The 25,148-nt window shown below is 38.6% G+C and overlaps 1 protein-coding gene across 8 annotated transcripts in view; it reads left to right on the top strand.

Annotated features, from left to right (window-relative positions):
• The first annotated feature begins 2,745 nt into the window (after positions 1-2,745).
• ncam1b (neural cell adhesion molecule 1b) overlaps positions 2,746-25,148 on the top strand; it is a 78,422-nt gene continuing 56,019 nt past the window's right edge. For 5 of the 8 annotated variants that reach the window (XM_055012019.1, XM_055012018.1, XM_055012017.1 and 2 more), the window contains exon 1: positions 2,746-3,034. In XM_055012019.1, coding sequence (XP_054867994.1) covers positions 2,983-3,034 — 52 coding nt within the window. In that variant the 5' untranslated portion in view covers positions 2,746-2,982. The remainder of the gene's footprint in view (positions 3,035-25,148) is intronic. The other 3 variants (XM_055012022.1, XM_023276894.3, XM_023276895.3) reach the window with 2 other exon arrangements.

Below are 25,148 nucleotides of genomic sequence, written 5' to 3'. Positions count from 1 at the left end.
CACATGGTGTTTTGTTATGCTAGAAGACACATTATGCACAAAATAAGCTGCAACACCATGACAGAGAATTTTATACTTGAAACTGCAGTGTACTGATGATGGTCTCAGATACACGTATTCCAGGCTTTCATACGTGAAAGACATAGAGAATCAATTCTGTGAACTTGTAGGGTGGAACTTTCTGTTTCTGTATTTTTCTTCAGAACTGGTTTCCCTTTTGTATAGCCTAAATTATTCCAACATTACAACCTGCCATTGTGTAGTGTAGACTAGTTTAACAGAGGCTGTTTGAGATGTAGGTGAGCTAGTGTGCTTGAGCTGCAGCAAATGAGTGCTGGTGGATGAGGACTGCAATTTTAAGGCATAAAGGGATTATTTCCATTAAAAATTTAACTTTAAAATATGGAACTTTGACACACAGAGATGAGTTTTTAGGAGTTTAAACAAAATGTTTAATATCTACTGGCAAATTAAATAGTTGTTACAAGTGGCTTTAAGCAATCTTTAATAAATCTGAAAAAAAGATAAAATTCAAATATATAAATGCAGCATGTAATAGTTTTATTGAAATCTACAAATTCTTCTTAACGCAAGGGAATAAGTATTGTTGTCGGAGCATATGGTATCTCTACAACAGAATGGACGTCATGAAACAACCAAGTACACACTATATTGAAAACGGGAAAGGACTACTAAATGTATCTGCCCTTTTCATCGTGTAGTGCCACATATTTGCAACAAAAGAATAAGTGAGGTTGTCGATACTGGCTTGAGGAATGTTCATTTGCTATATTCACTATTCCTGGCTTGGTAAAGTCAGTGGACATTTTGAGAGATAGGATCACATTGTTGAACACCACATCCGTCTGAAATAGTTTTTTATATGACAAATGGTGGTGTTGTGGACATTCAAGTGCCTGGCTACAGCCCTGACTAACATACCAGCATGCTAACAGCCTGTTCTCATCTTTCTCTTGTAATCTGTGGCATCATGTCTTTTGAATAAAGCTGCATTTGAAGGTGGCCTTGTATAGTAACTGGTCAAAGGAGTATTTGATCTGTGCATCTAATCCTTTAACCCTACATCTGACGAGGATGTGGATTAACCCAATGCTTGAGAATCTATCACCAGTTTAACAGCTTTTTGTGCACAACTGACAAAGTGTAACGCTCTTTTGATCATAAATTCAAGACCATTAACTTGCTATGCTTATATTCTGTTAAGTGTATATTAAAGCTTTCAGTTACATTGATTTCAACTCTTATTTCAACTAACCTATAGTCAGAGACTATTTGATCCACTTGTCCAGTATTAAATAGTCTGAATCAGTGGCATAATGGAAAATAATTGCGAAAATATCAGTCTTTTATCTTTAATAGTTCCTGAGATATTGTCACACATAGCCTCTCATTCAACACACAAAAAATGCACTGAAACTGGGTCAATGGGCAATTAGAAAAAAACTAGGGTAAACTGGGGTAAGATTCCCCCCCGAGGTGAGAAGCCGTCCTACCGTATTCCTCCTCCTTTCCATTAGATACAGTCATTTTTCATTTCAGGTCTTTTCTTGGATGTTAGTGAGTTTACTGCTGTTTAAATCATATTGAAATCATTTTACAGGTCTGAGGATATCAAAAGAAGTGGCTTGGAGTTAAGATGACGCAATATTCTGACAGCACAAAATAAGCCTGTGTGAATATAAGTCATGTATACAGACTTTTCTTTACTGTTAAAATGAGAGTCATGTGAAGGTTGTTTTTTTTTACTAGTTTAAACAAAAAATTACTAAAACAGTTTTTCTGCAATATGTGAAAATGTAAGTGTAGGATTTTTGACAGAAGAAGCCACCCATAGATATAAATGATTTTCAATATTCTAGCCTGCTAATGTCAGGTTTCTGATAAATTGCGGACATTATTATCTAATACAGTGACATAATAAGCAAACTAGCAGTAAAAAATATGTAGAATTATCTGCCTGAAAGGATAACTAGCTGATTTTATGTTCGGCTAATAATGTTAAAGATCTATGTTTATTTGGCAGAATTTTTTTAGAGCTAAATTATAAATTGACTGGCCATAATAAAGCTGTTTTTAAAAGAAACAACAAAAAAATGTCCATATCCATTAGCTAATATTCATCTTGCTGTTATTTGTGAATATAGTTGATATCAAGCACAAGTCACAAGTTTATATTTTTTTAAGTAACTTGTGAGGGTAGATAACCCTTAAGAATTTATTTAACAAAGATGGAATCTATGAAATAAATTTGTCCACTTAAACATGTTGTACGCATAACATATTGATTTTTTTTTTTTTTTTTAAAACAACGTACATTTTAAAAGAGAATAGACATTGTTCTTAAGTGGGGTGTCTTTCCTGGAAAGTGTCTAACCCAGACATCTCTATACATATCCACATTTTATTCTATAGAAATGTCAGGAAAGTCAGAGAAGGTCAGCAGTATTTGCTCTAAAAAATGTGGCATGCACAACGTAAATATCGACACAAAAACATCATTTAAAATCTTTTTGCACACTTTAACTCATTTTCTTAATTCTATGCATTTCGAAACAGCATCGTTCTTCCTTTCATTTAAATTTTTATTTTTTGTGCACTATTATGATTATTAAAGGGGGGATTCCCATGACACTGCCTCCCTTTGATATCCTTCGCACTATTTAACAGGAGGTCCCTTCCACCGCCTGTGCGGAGTGATCCACGTGTGTGCGCAGGCTCCGCTTGTCAGTCAGACTTTGAACTGTGCACTGGCGCTCATCACCGCTAATCTCTGACCGCCCGCTTGTCATCAACGGACGCTGACACTCATCACCGAGCAGCCCAGATATATAGATTAGGATGAACACTTGCTGAGAGGAACCCGAACAGGGCGACACCGACGGGGGACCGAGCCGGAGATTTGAAAAAACAAAAAAAACGTTTGCTGCGCCGTTTAACGTTCACGTTACTCGGGGAGTTGCGATGGTCCAGTCAACGGATATTTTCTTAGCCTTGCTTCTCGTGGGCTGTGCAGGTAGGAGAAATGTCACATTTTAACTCTACAGACTGTTTTGTTTTGAATTATCTATTCCGTTTTCTCCCCACCTTTAAAAAAATAAGAAAAACACATTAATTGTGGTCAGGAGGTGGGGGGGACCGCAGGCATCCTTTTGCATCCTTTCGCATCCTCCGCCCGCAGGTGCGACGGTAACTCTACTGCGACTGCTGCTAATTAGCTTACTGGAGAGCTGGGTTTTAACTAGGGGCAGCTTGGTGCTAATGTGTTGGGGGGCACTATTTTCTCTGGACACACACACACACACACACACACACACACACACACACACACACACACACACACACACACACACACACACACACACACACACACACACACACACACACACACACACACTCAGCGGTGCCACATAACGCTGCTCTTTGCGTGACGATCCACACGCTGACAGCATTATTGCACATTAAATAAAATATGATACTGAAGAGGAAAACACGCTTTAAAATGACATGGATGCGCACACTGGGTGGGGGGTGATGCTATGTGAGGGGAAAATGTTTCGTGAGGATCTGCATTTGTGCTCGTGTCGATGTGGGCCGTTGGTCTGTGCTCGGATGGGACGTGTTTGTTGTTGATGGGGGTGATGCTGGGCTCCCTGTGAGCCTTCTGCGTTGACTCACGTTTTCTTAAAGGTGCATTGTGCAGATTTAACGCCTTTTTTAGGTTGTTGTTGTTGTTGTTGTGGCATTGCACCTGTGCGTGTGTACAGGTGTGAGGAGGATGGCGTTGACATGAGGCGCACGGAGGGTGCATCAGCAGGGACGCTTGCTGGGTTTTATGTGCTCTCTCTGGCAACACTGATGCACAGCAAAGCACAACTTCTACTCTGAATCATCTGTTATGTAATCCGATTCCACGATAAAGGCTTTGAAATGAGATCCTCTAAGTTGGTAAAATGTGTCGTTACGTAAGTCTAATTGAGGGAGTTTTGTGTGAAATGACATGTTAATAACACTTGCACGCCCATTTTTTTGATTAATTTGACATGTGAGGTGCTTATGTTGGAAGTAGTACTCTCGGCTACAGTCAAGCTCAGGATTTTCGTGGGACAGCCTTTTAATCCTTTATGTACAATCCGATATGTGCAGGGGTGTTCCTCCGGCAGGAGTGCAAAACGCAGAGGGAGTGGAGCCCTCACTGCATTGTAAGGGTAATGCATTCGCTCTGGCGTTTATTGGAAAATATTATGTTAAAATATACATGTGCAAGACCTCAATTACAGGATGAGGTCTTCTCTCGTGCCATATTATAATGTAAGTGCATTGCAATGGGCCTGACACTTGTGCTGATATTGTAGTGCAGCTACCGTCAAATACACTTAAACACACCCTTGTAATGCAGGATATTCAATTACAGGATACTTGTGAATACATTTAGAAAACCTGTTAGCTTAATAAAAGTATTTGATGAGAAAAAAAAGCAAATCTAATTTGAGCAAGAAGGTCTTTTTATGTTTTAGCAGAGTTGCTAATTATGTCTCCAGCTGTGAGAAATATGTGGTCGAGTTAATTTATTAGATTTGCTCCGAATAAAGCATGCTAGGTCTGGAATAGTGGTTGTTTCCATTGATGAACAATCTGTTGATTATTTTCTACACTAATCCACTAGTTTTTTTGTGTATGAAATGTGAGAAAATGGTACAAATTGTTCTTCAGTGTTTGTCATAGCCAAGATGATGTCCTCAAATGTCTTATTTTGTCCACAACCCAAAGATATTCAGTTCACTGTCACAGGGGACAAAAATAAACCAGAAAATATTCACATTTTATTAGCAGGAATCAGACAATTTTGACTTCTTTTCTTTAAAAAAAATACTCAAACTGATAACCAAATAGTTGGTGATTAATTTGATAGATAACAACTAATGGGTTAATCAACTAATTATTGCAGCTCTAAAGAATACAGTAGTATAATATAGCGTGGCTGAGACTGACTTTGATATATCAGATAATGGTTTATCTGTCAGTATTCACATTTTTATACTAACAAATAATGCTTTTGATGAGGATCCTTAACATTTTTGTTTAGTTAAACTAAGCATTGTGACTGAATATTATTTGAATGGGGTATTTTGCTGTTGAAAAAATAACTTGTTAGTCTAGCCACTGTTTCTAAATGCACTAAGACCTACCTGTGATATTTTTTTTTACGACTACTTCTTGTCACTTTTTGATCATATTTGTAGTATATCCTCTCATTTTAAAGCATAACTGGAAAAGAAAGTATAAAATTTGGGGTTTGGTTTTTGGTTTGAGGCTGCCATGATAACCTGGTAAGCACTCCTTTGAATACATAGATATGCACAGAAGTACGCAATGTGGAGTTGACACAGTTATGTGAATTATGGACATAAAAGAGATGGGCTGCATGGTTTTCAGTTCTCATTTCACAGTTTAGTGCACTGCCAGTTAATGTCCATATTAAATGTATTTGTGTTTTTGCATGTACATCATCCCCGTTCAGATCTAGCTGGAGAAGACAACCCTATGACTAACACACTGATTGCTTTGTCACATAACTTGTGTCATCGCTGAAGATAAAATTAAACATTTTTTACATTCCTTTTGTTGAACTGACATTTTTAACAGTTATTTTTCTCTACACAAATGTCAGAAGTAGTAGTTTAGTGTGGCCCTATGAAACCTTGAGTCGCAATGTAAATCAAAGAAAATCCTTTTTTGTAGATGATTATATGGCATAGTTTCTGCTTTAATAACTGAGGCTGAGGAAGGTTTAACCTTCTATTGCTTTACTTTACACTCCTGATGCCTGAACGCTCAAGGGTCCTTTTGAGCTCCCTGACAGAATTATTAATTGTTTCTCTTTGAGTTGATAACTGGAATAAGGAGTCGTTTCTGAGAATGAAACATAGCATGCAGAAAGTGAGAGAAATGAAGCAAATCTGGCAAAGGTTCGAGATGATGTCCTCAAACTGCGAGACTGATGAATGAATTGCAACTCTGCATCTCACCATATGGCTCTTGTGAATCGGAATACGTGACTCGCTGCTTTACAGTAGGATTGTTTTACTGAGGCCGCGTTACATCATCAGTCAGGTCATGTGGAAATTATGACGTAGCTCCATGTTGCACCGTTTACAAGCAAGATGGAAGCATGGCTGACTGCAGGCAGGCTTACAAAAGCTCCAGACTTCTTTACGTCTGACTTAGCTTCACGAGGATGGAAATCAACACTGCCAGAAACAATGGCGTCAAGTCCAACAGCTTCAACTTGATTATGTAAAAGTAGTGTGTGCACATGGAGTACTGGCAGAAGGGCTTTCCATATTGTGAATTTATTTAGGAGATCTCTGCCAAAATAGATTTTCCTTCCCCAAAAGACATGTCTTTTGAAAAAAACTGATGATTTCGCCTCAGTCACCGACATGACTACAGAAGGACCTATTCAGCACAGAGACCTTTACTGTTTGTCCCTGACCATGTTGAGACCCAGCTCAACATGGTCATACCTTGCAAAGAGGCCACGTGTTTATTGTTTTTTATTACTGTTGAATCTCGCTATTATCTTTCTCTTATTAACTGATTGATCATGTTGTATTTAAAACACTTTTCTCTAAATTGCTTGTGTTGGTAACTGGCATCAGCACTCAAAGGTATTACATTTCTAGTGATATAAAACAGAGAAAACCATCAAACGTTCATATCTGACAAGCTGAAGCAATCAAATATTTGGCATTTTTGCTAGATAATTGACTATTAATTATTAACCAATTGCTGGTGTTTCATTTAAATATTTCATCTATTTCATCTAAGCCAGTTGTGCACATCGAACAGCTAAAATCCATTCTTGTCTCATAGATTCGTATGGTAAAATCTTCAAAATATAGTGTCAAGAAATATATTTATATATTTCATTGAATCTTCTGTGGCACTATTTCCTTGTGGCTTAGATTAACACACTGCTGCAACAGTGTTGTCTTTAAGCACTTGTGTAAAAGAGCATACTTCAGTATCCTAATAAAACCACCATAGATTGAAAGTGTGTTTATGTGCGAACCAGGAGTGAACACCTATAAACCAAAGCCATAACAGGGATGCTACTGTAATGTGCATCTCCGGGCTTTGCTAAAACAAACTGTCCTTTGATGTCTTGTGTCAAGCAGCACTCTGCAAAATTTCATTAAGACCTTTCATAGTGAAGAAATATATTCAAGAAATTCAGCCAAAGTGGGTAAAGGCTAAGCCCTTATCTTTTCATCTCTGATTGCTGTTATTTTTGTCTTGTCTTATCAAATAACGAAACCTGCCAACATCAGAGTGTCTACTGACAAGCTCCTGCTAAGCTTTAGGGGATGTTTATTGAGCCAGAATGTATTTCAGAATGTAACAGATGATGGAGACCACACAAGTATTGCATCGGCAAAAAATATTTCTGGGGAACAGTATTCATGTTTCAGACACAAGTATCTATTGATGATTTGAAAAATGTAATTTGTTAAAACTGTTTCACTGTCAAAATAACAACCGTAAATAGTCGGTGAAATAATAATTTTCTGTAAATTAAACTGTAGACTCTGCAGCCCTCGTATCTCTTACATATCATTTTAAACAATCTAACCGAATCTAAGCTTTTCATCCAGAATTGGGAGGGAGAAGGAAAAGAGAGAGGCTGGGGTTTTGTTCTAGCCAGGACTACTTGACTCTTTAGTGATGGGGAGCGGATCAGACAGATCCAGGTCTGAGAGAGTTGAGAGGAGATTCATTGCCTAAGGATGCCAAAAAGATGACATTACACGTGCACGTGACCCTGTGAAGCACAGTAGGAGGAACATAAACATCATCTCATAAGGGCTTGCTCACAGAAGAGGCACAGGCGGTGGGCTTAGTGGTTGTTTTTTTCAGTGATTAGCTTCTGTGGTGGTGGCATCCTTATGCTATTCCTTTGAGGTTTGAGTTTTTATATTGCAGATTAAAATTAATCAGGCTTAATTTAAGAGTATGAAACAGGTTAAACACAGCATTGAACAGCGAAGCCTGGAAGATTAGCTTGTCTTGTTTCTACTGTATGTGAGAACCAAAAACGTGCTTAAGATATTGCTTTTCTAGTCAAATATTGCAATCCTACTAACTTCACATTATGCGTTTTCTCTGAAAATTATTCCAACATGCTAAGATCTTATCACTGTCTGGAAATTAAAGTATTGTGTCCTTGTCATTCATCAAATTAAAAAAAAAAAAAAGAAAAAAAAAATGAGGCCAGCAGCAGTGTGAGCACAGGATCTCTGTGGACATGTAACCCTAGACCAACAAAGCTTTTGGCATTTATATGTCCTCTCTCCTGTTTAAAGCTTTTTTTTTGTAAGACAAAACAAGTCAAAGAATGTTGCGGACTGACAAAGTTTTGTTAAGTATCAATTATCTGCTTGGAAAAGGCGAGACAACTTAACACTCAAATTGTATGTCTGAAGCATTCAAGTGACGCTGTAAGCAGGAAATGTTATAATTATCTGTTTGTAAACAGCTGAGTTTAATTTTGATTAACACGGCATTAGTGAAAACAGCTTGGAGCCATTTCAATGTGACTATTTCTCCTTCTTTCTGTATTTTTCTTACCAAAGGTTTACCAAGTCCCCTTGCAAGTACCAAACTATCTAAATGTTTGATGCACTTGCAAAATGTGTCACCTTTTTCCTCTTAAGGCTTTTCACTTGTAAATATAGGCTGATTTCCCCCTTTTGCCTAGGTTGTTATGAACTGAGAGCACCTCCTGGCTCTCTTTGGCCTTTCTGTTTCTTGTTGTTTGGCAGTGAAAGAAGTGGGGAAAGACAGGCCTCCTGTGACCCAAACTAACTCATCACAGCCTTGTCTGCGGCCCATGTGGCCCCTGAAAGAGAAGATGAGCTCACAGTCATGTCACTACCTGTGCTGGAAGGAACTGTGTCCCGCTTTACAAGAGATACAGATGAGTCTTCTCAACTCAAGCTCAGTCGTTTTGAGCGTACAGTATGCGTGATTTATGAAAATGAGTCTGATCTTACCATAATAGAGCAACATGCTGTTGGCTAGGATTTAGCTCAAAACTTCCTTTGTGTGGTGTGAAGGGAAGCAGTGTGTGTGTCTTCTCATGCATCCATGCACATCGTGGTGCATTCATTACTGAAACACTATAGGATGCATCACCATGCATGGAGCAGGGAAAATTTAGATTGCTATGCCTCAGGCGTTCTTTTTATGCAGTCACCATAGTGTGTCACCCTCTCTAACATAATACTCCTCTACAGGCTTAGTCATTGCTTGTAAACTTCGAGATACCTCTGTTTCACACAGTCATGATGTGAATTAATATTGTTATGGAAAAAAAATCCATCATAAGAGAAACGCTAGGGGTTTCCAGTGGAGTGGAGCAATCTAAGATGGGGTCCTAATATTTCATGATAAATCAAATACAGCTGCAGAATACATTTTTTCAGCGAGAGTGACTTTTTTTTTCTTGGAGATATCATGTACCCCTGAAACTTAACAAACCAACTGCTTGTTTAGCCAGTAACACAGACAAGGCAAATGCCAAAGCATGCTAGTTATTGCCTCCAAAATTGTAAAGGAAGTGATCCATGACAGAGCTGCCTTGCTCAAGACAGAACATCAGCTGGCAATTGCACCAGTACCAGCCAAATTGGATGTGTGCAAATTGCAAGTTGTTGGCCCCAAAGAGGGTTTAAACTCACAGGATGTTTGGGCTGATTCTCTGGATGCCTGCTACACTCAGTTAGCTAAAGACAATGCCAAACTGCAAATAATAACAGACAGTCTGCAGACACTGCAGCTAGCACGGCATTGGACTACCAGCATCCTACCACTTTAGTTTCCAGCATGCTCTGTCTCCCTGGTGACTTCAGCTTACTCACCGTCTACCTGCTCCCTGGCCAAATAAATGGAGAGTGCCCATGCTCCTTCCTTTGTAAAGTTCACCTTTTTTCCAAATAAAAAAAGGAAATACTGAAACTAATGCTAGAATGGGAAGCTGAGCTATAATGGAAACTAGATTGTCATCGTCCGTGAGTACAGTGCAGATGTGGATAATAGGACTGTCAGACACGGTGCATTGGACTCGTCGCTTGGGGTCAGCATAATGTTTTTGGGAGTCGTAGAGGAGAGGGCAACATGGAAGTTTTCAAAACTTCATGTGTCAATAAAATGTTCTGTATAAAACTAAACTTCTGTACCTAAAAACATAAAAAACAAACAAAAACATAAATTAGTCCAGAGAGCTGTTGGCAGAGTTAGCTAGCTTGTTGTGCAGATATTGCCTGTACAGCAAGCTATCTGACATGCTGTGTGTAAATGCTCCTTTGGAGGAAAAAAGACCTGAAGCTACAACTGGGGTACATGGGATGTGATTCTGAACTGGAACTACTCCTTATTCATCTGTAGAAGACATGGAGCTCTTCTGTTTTAAGTTTTTCATTGACTTCTCTGTACTAAAGACAAGTTGAATATAGCCTCAATCACTTGGGGATCCAAAATCAAACTTTATGCACTTGCCCCCACTTTTAAAAGTACTTGGAATCCCTCTTAACCCATCTTCCCTGACAGTGATATCTGGAGCAGTAGTTGAAGGAGCTAATCTTCGAAAATAGAAATGAAATGCTATTGCTTTTGTGTCTCTAATTGCTTGATGACTAATTTTTCTTAGGTGGAGGGATGAAACGCCACCCACCCATACTCACTGGATCTGAGATCTATTGCAGATTAACTCTAAAGGGGATCTGTTGACGGATTTTAGAATGCCTGACAGCCATTCATCTTCCGTGTTGAGAATTGCAAATTGGATATACCATTTTGAATATGACAGTGTCTGGGCATGAATGTTGTTGAAATGTGTGGCGAAACAGTTGCAAGCAGTTACTTTCAGTAAAAGATGCAATGTGTTGTAACGAAACATTGAGTTTTTTTTCTCCCTCCATTTTCCATCAACAACATATTTAGTTTGCTCTTTTTAGCATACTCTCGTTTTTTCAAACAGTATTATGTGTTTGTTCTAAGACAAAAAACTAAAAGAAAGTGTCCACCCAAAAGTAAAGTAGTGCAATGACACTCATTCAATTATATTCAGTTATATTTAATCTCTAATTAGATCACAGTAAGAAGGCTCTATCTCCAGGGGAGCATTAGCAGCTATAGCTCTATCTCATCCATTCAACATGCAGGATCCACTTTGAAATGATGGCAGTGATTCCCACAGACAGGCGATACTTGGCCAGACAGTAGAAGTATTTTAACAGTCACTCAAGTATATTTTTACCCACTTTAGCAATTTTACATGTGAAAGGTTTTGTCTGGTGTGATGCATTCGATGGAAATTGGCACATTTTGAGTGTTTTTAACGTAATCATACACAAATGACCTTTAGCCGTTTGCATAAAAATCACAAACTCTTTATTCAAAAGCCCTTTTCTTCATAAAAAATGTGCCTACTTATGAGAAGATTGTATATAATCCTTACCTTTTAGCAGCTTTATTAACCTACAGCTAGAGGGATAAGTTAAGTGTCACATTATTATCGAGTTGATTAGTTTTATGGATAAATGTCTCAGGATTTTTAGAGCTTTAGGAGGAGAAGAAAAATTTAGAAAGTGATATCACTGGGGCTGGGAATTAACCTAATTCCATCCCTATTCATGTAGAGTAATCTAAAATTATGTAATGGACATGTCCAAAGATAGAAAGAAACCAAAAAGGCAACATGGACCTCTTTTCATTGTGTAACAAAACTCCTTGTAGCTCCTGCAACTGTTAGTGCATGGACACGATTAACTGTCTCAATATTATGTTAGATATGAAATATTTACACATATTTCCAGAGCTTTATGTAATCTAATCTGATCATTATTGCTGTAGCCAGCTAGTCAAACAGTCAGTAGTTGACTTTGTATTTTCAGCAAGCCCTTGTGGATTGTTTTGGAGATTCTTCTCTTTCATATCTGAACATTATGCAAGTGCAGTCTGACATCTGAACATCCACTTTGACCTTTGTTATCTGGACAGCACACACAGGCCTGTGGTGATTGATTCCAATGAATAATGAATGAGTAATGGTAAGGAAATTAGACCATCTTTCCAACATTTGGCTCGTTACTGTTTGCACTCTCATGACATGAGCATCTTTCTCTTTTTTCCCCCGTTTTGATGGCCACTTCAAATTGAGGTGTTTATAACTGCTAAATGAAATGTATCCAGCCACATTTCGTCTATTACACACAGAGTCACAACAACGTTTTCCCCAGTGGACTATCTTTACTAGGAGGGTGTAACACAAAGAAATTCAGTCCGTCTACTGCAGACCACCATCCTTTTTCACACACAGACGCTATAACCAGTCAGATGAAACCACTGAAGTTTGGGTGTGGAAGCAATATTCAGAGGCCATCAAGGACCAATTTAAGTTGTTTTTATTTAGAACACTGGATTCCTAGCATTAACTGGCAGCATCATTGAGAGCTGAAGAGAGGACTTAGTGGAATTCTTGAACCCGGCACGCACACATCTATTGGACAGAAGGTGTAGCTGGAAGATTCAGGTTTATCTCTGAGTCAGAGGTCACTAGAGTACTACGAGTTAACTCCTCAGTGGCAGGTGATGGATAAGATTAGTACTGAAATGCTGAAGGCTGTTTGGATATTACAGGACCTTATGGCAGCTCTCTTGGACCAGTGCACAATCACATCTCCATGTCTGAGGTGCTGTCTGACTGCCATGTAATTACACTTTCTTCAGTCTCTGTTTTAGGGTGGTAGTGATTAACTCCAGACTATTGCTGAACCTTATAGTGAGCTCTGTGTGAAACAGTTGGTCAGCTTTTAACCCACTGACAGTGTCTAGAAAGGTTCAAGGCAGTGTTTCTTCAGTTATATTGACCTTATGGCTTCATAATGGTTGTTAGATTTTCAGCTGGACCTTTTAACCTCTGATTGATGCTATACTGTGTTCATACAGCCTGTTAGATTTCTCAAAGTTTTGAACACAAGGCCCCAGTTTTGTGGAGGCTATCATGCTTGACACTATGACACTCAACACAAATTAAAGAGATGGTATTTGGCACAATTAGCTTAGCTGTTAATGTGGCAAAACATTTTAGAAGCTCTGATGTGAACTGACCAGTATGATGATGTAGGCTGTTAAGCCAAGAATATCAGTAATCTAGATGAAATAAAATTTGTGTGCTTTTCCACCTCATTTTGAACCATTATCATTAAAAATTTATACAGATAAGTTTTTGTTTGAACTGTGATATTTCTCAACATCTTGCTACTCATCAGAATTTTTGTTTGGTTTGGATGTCTGTAGGCAGGTCACTTTCTCAGTAGGTCTAGCCACTCGGCAGCTGACTGAGTCAGAACAGCACATCAGTGTCTCTCTTTGAATCATTTTCTCTGACAGTTTGCTTTTTCCAGCCTGTCTTTTTAAGATCATCACCTGTCATAGTTGTAATTCTTTGCTGATCCGTTTCTTCAGGAAAAAGACTGTATGAACTTGTTTTCACTCATCAAGAATTTATTTCTTCTGTATCAGTAAAACATGAACTTTCAGAACTCCTGCTAGTTAAACTGGGCTAACAAAACACTTTTACGGCTGATTGGCACTAAAAGGCTCACCATAAACACACAAGAAATCTATTGAATTAAAGGGTACAGACAACCCCTATAATGCACAGGTATTCTCATAGGTACTCTTTCCATTCAGAATTATTATTTGGTGTCATAACCACTTGGTTGTCAAGTGTTCAATTGTAAGGTAACCTCGTTTTTTCAAATGTAATTTCCAGAAAATACAATTGTCTTCTATTTGGGCCAATAAAGTGCCTTTAATTTGTAGAGTGGTGAAGCACTAGCAGCATAGTCTTTTCTTTTCATTCAGCTCAGGTGCTGTGCAAAAAAAGCTTAGGCACAATGCCTAAGCCTGATAATGGAAGAGTAAACTCTGAACACAATATGTACTGCCAGTAATCGTACATCAGTCTGTGGATTGTAGACACAGACAGGGATGCCACTGGATAGGAAGTTAGACATTTTTTGACATATTTTGGAGAAAAGTGAGAAGGATCTGATAAAAAAAAAAAAAAAAATAAGCATATGCAATTACATAAATTACTAGGGTGGGACTGTTTGGCAATCTAACATTTAGATTCAGATTCTTGGTCTTATCGCTCTATTCAGAATTGATTATTAATTCAGAACTAATGATTATTCAGTAAAAAGAATGCCGGCCTTAAAGGTTTGTTTGTACACCAGCCTTAAACTGTAATATTTAAGATTTTATAAATAAATAGTGCATCCAAATAGATAAGTGCTGATAATTGTGATTAATAACTCATGGAATCTTACACTAAATCTTGTCAAATAGATTTTGCCGCGTTTTGAAAATTTCTGATTAAAGAAAAACTAACTTGTAGCACTTTTTGTTTTACTAATGTAGTATTACTTCATTAACGTCACAATAAAGTACCATTGCTACAGCTAAAACACTGTAATCCAGAATATTGTGATTATTGAATTGCTAAATCCCATAAACATGCTTTGCAGGTACTGAGCTTCGGATAAAGCCATTATCCTTCATTGTTTTATCTCACTTAATCTAAATGAATCATAAAGAACGAGCTGTAGATAAAAAGCAGCAAATGAGTTAGAGAACAATGCTTCACCCTTGAGACAATTGATATGACAAATCCCTACATAACTGAATAGCCACATCCTTAGTCTAATATTAAATGAATAAAATTTACTGGCAACAAATTGATACAATCCCTTTGGATCAGTCCTCTGTTTTTTAGTATTTAGATGGAATATTCCTATTGACACAGGTACTGTCTCTAAATATCTAGATCTTCACAATCCCCATTTGTTGTGAAATTTGCAGTAAAATAGAGGGGATGAAAGAGGATGAAGGACAAAAGAAGATGTGCAAGGTTACTTGCTGACTTAAACACTGATGTGAATACATAATGGTTACCACTGGGTTGAACCGAAACAGTATTTCTGAAAAGAAGCAGACTGAAAAAGCAATATCTAAATAGAATGTGTATCATACAGTGCCATCTTTTTGAACCAAACTGCTTTTGTGTGTACTCTGTGAATTTGGCATCTTGTCTGCTTGTCTGTCTCGGTCTATTTTACCATGTCTCTCACGCTCCTCCCTAAAGGATCTCCTCTCAGTATGACTCACTGACTTCCACCGCCTGAAAGCCGTCTTGCTTTCTTTGCCAGCAGAAGCCGGATGTGTCATGAACCCCATCGTGCATCTTTTCCATAGATGCCATAGAGTGCAATGTCAGATGCCAAGCCCTCTGAAGCAAATTAAACTATCTCACATCGACAGTCAGAGTGACCAGGCCAGTGTAGTGACAGGTCATCTATTTATACTTAAAATGTATGGAAAAAAAGGTAACACAACATCTGGAAGAACTACCTGTTAGAGCTAATACCATCTAAAGATTACCTTCATTGTTTTGGCAGTGTCTTACATGCTATCAAGTATTTGATTGTTAGTATTAAGCCACAGTTAAAGCAGCTCAAAATACACTTGTCTTCAGAGTTGTGCTGAAAATGTTCACAATGCAGTAAGATAATGTTTATGTATTTAACAAAGCCCAAGTAGGTTTTAGGGGTGAGACACCATAAAGACATTTTGAGGCACATTTTGTTTATCAGATTTGCATTTTTGATTAATGGACCATTAATACCGTGAATGAAAACACAAATCTTTGATAGTGTCGCATTTATACTGTTAGCAAACACAAATCATTCACTGTATTCTCAGTGGCATAGTGGTGACTTGCATATGTACTCCCACTGGAGATTCCTTCACAACAACCAACCATTAGTGCAGAGGGGAGATATGCCTGTGAAGGACTGTTCTTTGCCTTATGACAGCACATTGCTGCTTTCTCTGCCTGAGTGGCTACAGTAGCATACAGTTAAAACACATTTTGACTGAAAAGGGTCACGCTGCTGTTTCACTAGCGGATGCAAGCCACCATGCTCTAGCATTAAAGATGCTTGACATCAGCTGTTGTGGCATCGGCCCCATCTGACTGTGACAATAGAAAATATGTTCACACAGAGTTTCTGGTATACTGATATAATGAGGACTGAGGGGACTGAGTCAGATACAAAAGTAACTATCTCTTTTACATTTTGTGTTGGATTTAGTGTTATGTTGCAATACTTATTTACTAAGTTTCTTATCACTATATTTGCTGACATTTACATATTTTCATTTGAAAAATGCGTTACTTTGGGTAGTTTACATTATTCCTTTACTCTGGATGATCAAATGTGTCTACATCGTAATGTATTATATGATTAACATGCGCATATTTTCAGAGATGCTTCCCTCATTAGATCATAACACGTAAAGTGTAATTTTTTTGGTATTGCTTTGTATTCCCAAATGCTCAGTTAGCAAAAATGATTTACTATCGCATTATATTATTAATAATAATTTTAATTCCAGTTGGACTGCAATATCCTCAGTATTTGTCCAAATCATGGCAATTTAATGTGTAAAATATGCAACTCTGTTTTCAATCTTATTTTCACATAGAACTTAATTAGAAAATTAGCTTGGAGGAATGTAGTGTTGAAATCCTTTTGCAGCATGAGACATTATGATTAGAGGCCTCCACCGTAGAGCTGCTGTCTTGCCTTAGGTTTTGGATATTTATTCAATGATAGGGTGACCTGTTTTCCCACATTTTCAACATGCTGTGGGCTGAGGCAGCTGTGGTTAGTTTGCTAGTGTCTCAGAGATCTTGTTTAAATGACCAGAGGAAAGTTGCTACCCTAAACAAGTGGCAAGTACACAGAAGCAAAATACAAACTGTGTTTACCTACACAGAATAATTAGGCTAAAGTCTTCTCAAGTTAATCTGTTTACGTGCACCTTTGATAGGCTTTGACTGTGTGTCTCCGTGCCATCAGCAGACTAGTGCCTGCAGATCAACAAGTGGTGCAGTAACCGTGAAAAATATGTAGCCACTGGATTCACCCTTGCTATGACCAAGCTGTTGGTCTAAAACTCTGTCTTAAGCATTCAATCAGGGAGAAAAGTGAGTTTATTTGTGTTTTTACTGAATCCTCAGAGAGACTGCACATATGACCTTGTACTGTCTCCTAAAGGCTCCACACTTGTAGCAAAGGGAAGGGGATGGCTTGATTGAAGATGTGTAGTGTTGGAACAGTAAATGCAAGTAAATGTTGGCAGAAATATGTTGAAAACAGAGTGTTCTGGTTTGTCAAGGTCAGATCACTGCATGTGAGTATTTAGTAAAAACAGATTTCTTAATTTACTCTAACTTTTCAGGCTTTGTTGTCTGGAGAAGTTCCTGTTTCCCTCTGAGAAGCTATTTATATGTGTTGGAACTGGAAATGTGTCAACATTTTTAAATTTTAAAATATCACCCATCATGCAAAGTTAAACCATGCATTCGCTCTGCATCTCATGAATATTTTTAACAAAATGTTCTCTTGCATATAGTCTGCTTTTTATATACAGTCCACTTGTGTGTTACTCTAAAAAATTGTTCGAGCTGCTTTTGGTATCATCTTTTTATTTTACATTTGTTTGTTACCTTGTGAACAGAAGACACATGTATCTACTGAATACATTCCTTCACCAAGGATAATGTGAATTTCCTAAAAACGAGTAAATTGACTTTTTCAGATTACTAGAATTTCTAACTTCTAAATTCCCCAGGCGTTCTACTTCTCACAGATTTATTCAAACAGTGCAGCTCACAGGATTTGTAACAGAACATTCAATGAACTTCAGCTCAGACGTGCACGGTATACTGTCTTGGCTCTACCTCGGACTGAATTTAATGAATTTAAGTGGTGAATCTGTAGCAATCAGTGGGGTTGAGTGGTCAGTCTAACGTTAAGGTCAAACAAATGATTTCCACCAATAACAAATCATGGCAATAGCAGTGAGTACATGTACCTTGCTTCAAAACCCTTCAACGGCAAATATGACCCTTAAATCCATGTATGTCCACTGATAATTAAATTAGTCTGGGCCACTTAGCTGAAACAGCCACATATTTAGACTCCTATTACATGTATAATAAGCAGGCATAATAGCAGAAAAAACGCATTACCCCATGCTAGTTCATCACAAGCCTGTCTTCTAAGTGCCTAGATTAATAGCAATCTTCTCTCTCGGTGGATGTCTCCGGAGATTCTAGCCCCAAGAAACAGAATAGTGAATTCTCTGGAGGCTAGTGCTGTCCCAGTGTCTATTTTTACAGTGCATCCTCTGATTGGCCGACTAGGTGTGTGTGTGTGTGTAGGCTCATGTTGTGTCATAAGGTGCCTCTGTGCCATCTGTCGCCCTCAATGGAGCCGTTGTGAAGACCGACCACGCCTCGTCAGTCTGCCTCAAAGAATGCAAAACACAACCTTGGGCTTTCCTTGCTGTTTTGTACTGACAGCGGTACCAGAAACATGACGAGAATGCTTGTAACAAAACCAAGGGAATAAAAACAGAATCTTTTTTTTTTTAAGTGAAAAATATTTCCTATTGCTGACTCTCGTTGAAGCAGATAGCTGTATGGGGTATGATCAAGTGCACTGAATTTTAATGCTTAATATTTCTTGAACGTGTGTGTGTGTTAGTGCCTTGGAACTGGAGAGAAAGGGACACCTGATGTTACATGCTAACAGTAAACAGGAACAGATTTGCTTAGCAGGTGTAGTAACAGGTTGTTCATGAGTCATTGCCTGTCTCGTCTATGAGTAGAATTTGAATTTGTTGTCTCACCCAATGTGCTAAAAAACTGAATCACAACATTTGTGTCAAAGACTTGGCTGACTGAGAGATAACACAAAACAAGACTTCATAATGTTGACAGACTGAGATTTGCCATGACTGCCTTTCTGCTTAAACCTAAACCTCCCCCTCAAGCCCTGTGCACAGCTGGTTCGTGACTGAACCAGCACTGTTTTGTCAAAAAATAAAAAATAAAACCTGACTGGTGTTACCCACCTCAGCTAGGTTGTCAGCAGCATCGCTAATTACTCAGCAACTGGAATTATTTTGAAAGGGCATGGCGCTGACGCTTAAGAATGCAAATGGCCCACTGTTATGGCTTAGCACAATTAGATGTGGCATGGATTAATGAGGGACATGAGGTATGGCCTTGAATAACGCGTACATGCTACTGGAGTACTACTAAGCATGTCCTTGTCAGAAGGCCGACATGGCATTTCTAACCACTAGAGAAGCTTGAATCTGAGATAAGAATTTACAGCATGACCCTGGATACAAATATTCAAAGCATGCTGTTAGATTGAAACATGTAGTATGTGATATTAATCAGAAAACTTGCCTGATTTTACATTCAAAAAGCTGTTTTGAGTTGACCTGACAGATGAGCGGTTAGGACACATAGCAAGCAGCGAGTCACTTGTTTGATTCCATTGAGGACCATTTGCTGCATGTTTTTCCCCTCTGCCCTCTTTCCCCAATTAACTAAAATTCTATTTCAACCATAGTTTTTTTTAATGTGAATTTCCTTTGGTTGCTCTGGTTTCCAACTCCTCAGGCGATGCACATTAGTTATTAGGATACCCCTGTTACTGCCCCTGACCATGTTACTGGAGTCAGAGCTGCAGTTGGTCCCAAGGCACTGCATTGTGGCTGCACGGTCCTGATTGTGTTAGGATGGGTCACATTCAGAGGACAAATTTCCCATGGCCAACTTAGAAAGTGTGTGTAATTTTGCATGGGAAAAAACAAATTAGCTTCTTTTGCGGAGCATAGATGATTTCTGTGTTGTGATCGTGGGGTATTATTCCAGTGTATTTAGCAAGAGGCTAATCTTTCAGCAGGGAGATGCACTGCACGTACACATCAGAAAGATGAATTGAACTGAAGGCATTTCAGTGGGGGCTGTCTGGTTAGTAAGATAGAGGGAGAGGTCGCTTGCATACAGATTCTATAAGAGCAGGAAACATTATGTTGCAAAGAAACAGCAGGTTCCCCAGGCTGACATAAAATTAGTAGGTTACTTGTTGCAGTGGGCTGGTCACTTTTCAACACGCTGTATTGGTATTTTGTTTATCTTGAAATTACGATTGATTTAAAAATGCACAGCTAGGGTTGTGTGTCTCTACCTTGAAATTCAACATCTACAAAATAATAATGTTTTCAGAATAAAGCAATATATATATATTTTTTGTCTTTTGCCATTTTGCCTATTAGCAAATCGATATCAATACTGGAAAGCTCTGAAAATGTTTAAATATTTATGATCGTAAGACTAAATTAAAATTAGATATGTTAAGTAACTTTCTACAATACATTTCATGCTGCAGTATTGCTGTTTCTATTTTTTACCATCTGCTTGCTTGATGTGACTGAAGAGCAACACAAACCTGCTCATTTTGAGTGCTGTTTCATGTTCTGTATTAAGTCAGGAATGTTGTGAAAAATTCAGTAATGACATGAGCAGAAACAGCCTTTGATTTCAAACTCTTACTCTGATCTACTGTAGATCTTTTCATTGTATTGGGCCTTTCTTTTTGCTTTATCATTAAGCCTGTTTATATGCAATCATCTGTAAATCAGTGTTGGCTGGTAAACCACAAAGTCGACTGGGAATAACTTTAGCATTTTTTGTAGTGGTAGCACAAGAGACTGCTTATCAGAAACCTGTTTGATACATAGCCACTGTTTTCCTTTGGTTTGACTGGCTTACAGTTAGAGAAAGTGCACAGTGGTCAGCAGGGACATAATCTGAGGACAGGAAAAGACCAGCTGAGGCATCATCATCTTGGCCACTGTGATGGGTGACCCTTGTTTATTTACTGGCAGAGACAAATTTTACTGGCATTTGATACTTGGCAGGTGTTTTAGACTCTGTTAGTATGGGAGGTGGGACATCACTCTGTGATTGACTGCTGGTGGGTGATGTCCAAATGCTCAGCTGCAGCCAACTGTTTCCATGCCAGCAAGCGAGGGAAAAGAGATGGCCGTGGTGAACATTGTCCAATATTTATCTGGTCATAGGACAGCTTTGGGCTCCTGGCAGCTGGTTTCTGTACCTGCTATCAACATACTTGCATGATTGTCCTCCTCAGCTCTGTAACCTTGATGGAGACACGCTCATGCCAGTTTTTATTTTCATTAGAGCTTTAATCCAATTACTGTGTGGTCTGCCCTAATCTCTGAGGGGGTTGCATCGTCTTCCTATGTTCATGGATAACTCCAGAAGTGGCTGCACACTCTGTGTCATCCTACACAACATAATGAGTACTCAAGTGCTGCTCTGCCTCTCTGCCCTGCCCCTGGCTCTGTCTGGCTGTACCCGAAATGGTGCATTCCCTCCTATTGATCCTCTTCCTGGTGGAGTCGCAGGCAGGCTTATCCGGCTCGTCCCAGCTTGTCTGCGTTCTGAATGGACACACAGAGAGAGCTGTGTGCATGTGCCAGCCTTCGCGGTTCTGTGTAGTCACAGGCATCTTGTGGCTGAGTGGTCATTTTGGCTCCCTCGCTCCAGTCCTCCTGCCCTCCTGCCCTGCCAATCCCCCCTTTTTGCCTCTTTGTTGTTACAGTAACTATTAGATATGCATGAAAATCTGCTCAGCACAGTCATAGTTTATTATATTCTCCTAAACCTCAATGGCTATCTCACAAGTAGCAAGCGGCGTGGCTGCTTTGTGGGCTTTTTCAGAGGAGTGTGTCGTGACTAGCACTAACAGGGAAGTCACTTGAGAACCACTGTAATGATTAATCTGACTGGAAGAATGAGTTTGTTTTTTTTAAAGTGACAGACTGTGGTGATTCATTGTGTTTGCAGAGATGTTAACATTTCAGTCATTGTTCAAGCCACACAGACACCCTATTCTTGCATGTAGTTGCCACCCAGGACTCAAGCCTAAAATAAAAAAAACTTTGCAGCGTCCCCAGAATTCAGGCTCCAAGAATCTTTCCATTTCACTGATTATGCATGTCTTTTTTAGACATAGTGACAGACTGCTCCCTCAGTTCTTGCACAGGTTGTACATCTCTGCTGGAGCCCCAAGCTGGATGAAAATCAAACTGGGATCTTAGGCAAAATTATTATTTCACAGCATCACATATTTGTGTGTTGTTGATGACAAAACTTGTTTATTCTGGATTGTTGTGGCTTTAATTTGTGTTCACAGAATTGTCAGAATTATTTAATAAGCTGCAATTAATCTCTTTCATGTGATATTTTTTTTCTATAAACTTTCTCTTCTCTGTATTTTATGTGTCTCTGGCTGCACGATGTCTACATTTTCTTCTGGCCTTATTTTCAACCTTCTAAATACTGAGTCATTACAGGAGTACACAGCATGGCATGATGGGTCGCAGGCGCTCAGCTCTTCGCCTCCCTGGGCTTTTGTTGTGCAGTGCACAGCTGAGGCAGATGCTGAGGGGCACTCACACTAAATTGCCTGAATGAGGGCAAATTCTGTTGGCCACTGAAGTGGAGTGCACCGTAGCTCATTGAGTCACAGCTTATCTTCAGCACAGGGAGGAAGAGGAATGCAGCTCTGAGAGGCATATACCCATTAGAGATAGATGATTTTAACTCAGATTTGGGCTTCAGTTTGAGTCATTATGTTACTTAAAGCACAGTGCAGTGTTTACCACAGCACAAAATGTCCTGTGTATTTGGTATTTTATTATTTATGCTTTTAGGTAGTCTTTAAATTGTGTTAGAAAGGGACATGTCCAAGAGCATGTTACATTCTTGTGCAACTGAAAATTGAGTTTAGCTCCACATTCTAAAAGGTTTGTGCTATAATGGTGCAAAATCAAGTTTTGCTGTGACTCAACATGAACAATTTTACATTTTTATGAGTTACATTATAATTCATTAGTCATATTTATCTAGTTAATCTTGAAATAGTAAAACAATTGAAATGATCTTTCTGGCTTTTGACAATATGATAAATATAATATGGCATTAGGTGACATATTTTACAATACTTGACTGTCACAACCAAGCGTCTTTCAAACAGCCACTGTTTAACGACAGAGCTGAATCATCTCCACTGTGGCAGATCAACTTCTGCTGCCTTGGCCTCTTACTCTAATGTGTGCTGCCCTATTATATAACTCACAAATATGACCATTACGTCAGTATTTCAAGTGATATTTTACGCCCTCATTTTTTAACACGTAACATTCTGCTGCCATAAAATAAAATCCTGTTAACTGCTGAATGTGACTGCAAATTTTGGAAACATTGCAACTAATCAGTTATAAAAGGTTATAAAGGATTTAAGCACATACGAATTGCATTGTAAGCCCCCTTGAGTATTATAGATGCCACAAAAAGATGATTTGGGATTAAGATTTAAATTTTACAAGGGTAATTTGTCCTGAAAGCTTTGAAATGGATATAATTAAGAACCAATCAGTTTTTTTTTTTTCTGTAGTGGTTCCTTTTTGGGTTGGCACATACCCACTTCTGTTAAAAATAATGCACAGAGACTTACTGTAAGCTGCTGGCCATCTGTTATGCAGTCTTATGGTTAAAAAGTAATGCTCAAACGAATTGCCTCAAGTGTCTAAAGCCTGGCAGATATGGCTGCCTTAGCTTGAGGCTATAATAAGTGAAGCACCAGCTGAGCCTCAAATGAATAGTTAAAATTTGCTCCTTTAAACATCATGTGGTTTCACTGAATGAAACTGTATGGAAGGTTGAACTCACAGCTTTTGTGTTTATACAGTATGCAGTCCACTGATGCAGACACTGAAGCATCATAACACCAACAGCCGAGCAGGCTGAAGCAGGCGTGGTGATCAGTTGAAATTGTGCGCGTTGTTTTGACAACCACTCCAATGTAAATAGTCACTCCTCTGAGGCTACACTGCAGCATCCAGTCAGACAACCATACAAGAGAGAGCGAGGGAGAGAGATCGAGAGAGGGAGAGAGACTGAGTGGTGATGTCAAAAAAAGGGGAGAGGGGAGCAGGGAAACACGTTTCCATAGCAACTGGTAGAAATTAGTATAACTGTGGTTGAGAGGCATGAGCAGCAAGCAAATACTTCTGCTTAAAACTAGAAAGCGCCGAATGCATGCACTTTAGGTGTCCATTGTCACTTTAAATCTGGGATGTCATCGCAGGATTTGCTATAAATTAAATGCTTTGTAATTTTTTATTTTTTTTTTTGCATTGTGTAGATTTTCTTGATACTCGTGTTCATGAAGAATCCATGAGCCTGTAGGTGCTTAAAAGAACAAGTTGCTTACTTGTGATGTTATTGGCATTATTGGATATTTCACAGTAACCTGCCAGTTGTAACTTGTGTGTCGTAATTTCAGTAGAAGTATTTTAAGAACCAAACTTGATGTAAGGTTGCTGCAGTGGCAAATTTGTGTTTTGAGTCTTGTATTTGTCACATCAAATCAATGTAATAAATTGGTCCAACTGGTGAAGTTTTGGCAGTTTTTCTTAGCTTGAGGGCACGGGACATAATCATCAATAAACTGTGATATAATGTGAGTCAGTGGTTTTCAATACATTGCGAATGCCCTTCCACCGTTACTGAGGCAGAGGCAGTTCATTGCTGGAGACATTTGGATTCTAAATCATGTGCTTTCTGTTTGTACAGACACTACCAGTGTTTTATTGGCTGTTTGGTATTGTGTTCATGTTGCTGTTTTTCTGTGTGTGTGTTAAAAAAATGCCTCTGTTATTAAGCATGGATTTTACATGTCAGTAGCCTGTAAAACAGTTTGGCTCTAAAAAAATCTTAGTGTAGTAAATAAATATAGTATGATTATTTTCTGCTATGTAAAAGCAGATTTTTGCCTTTTAAGGTTTTTAATTACATATTCAGTGGGGTCCAAATATATTGGACAGTGATGCAGTTTTTTGCAATTTTGACTATGAACACCACCATAGTGAATGAAATAAAGCAATCAAGATGTGACTGATGTGTGGACTTATTGCTTTCATTCAAAGGTTTTAACAAAAATATTGCACAAAGTGTTTAGAAATTGCTGACATTGCCTCATAGTCCCTTCAGGTCACTCTAAAGTAATTGGATAATGGACTGATGAACAATTTTATGGCCA

The sequence above is a fragment of the Amphiprion ocellaris genome, chromosome 7, assembly GCF_022539595.1.
Source record: "Amphiprion ocellaris isolate individual 3 ecotype Okinawa chromosome 7, ASM2253959v1, whole genome shotgun sequence".
In the NCBI taxonomy this organism is placed as follows: Eukaryota; Metazoa; Chordata; class Actinopteri; family Pomacentridae; genus Amphiprion; species Amphiprion ocellaris.
Note: the sequence above shows the minus strand (reverse complement) of the source record. Positions and strands in the feature narration are given on the sequence as shown.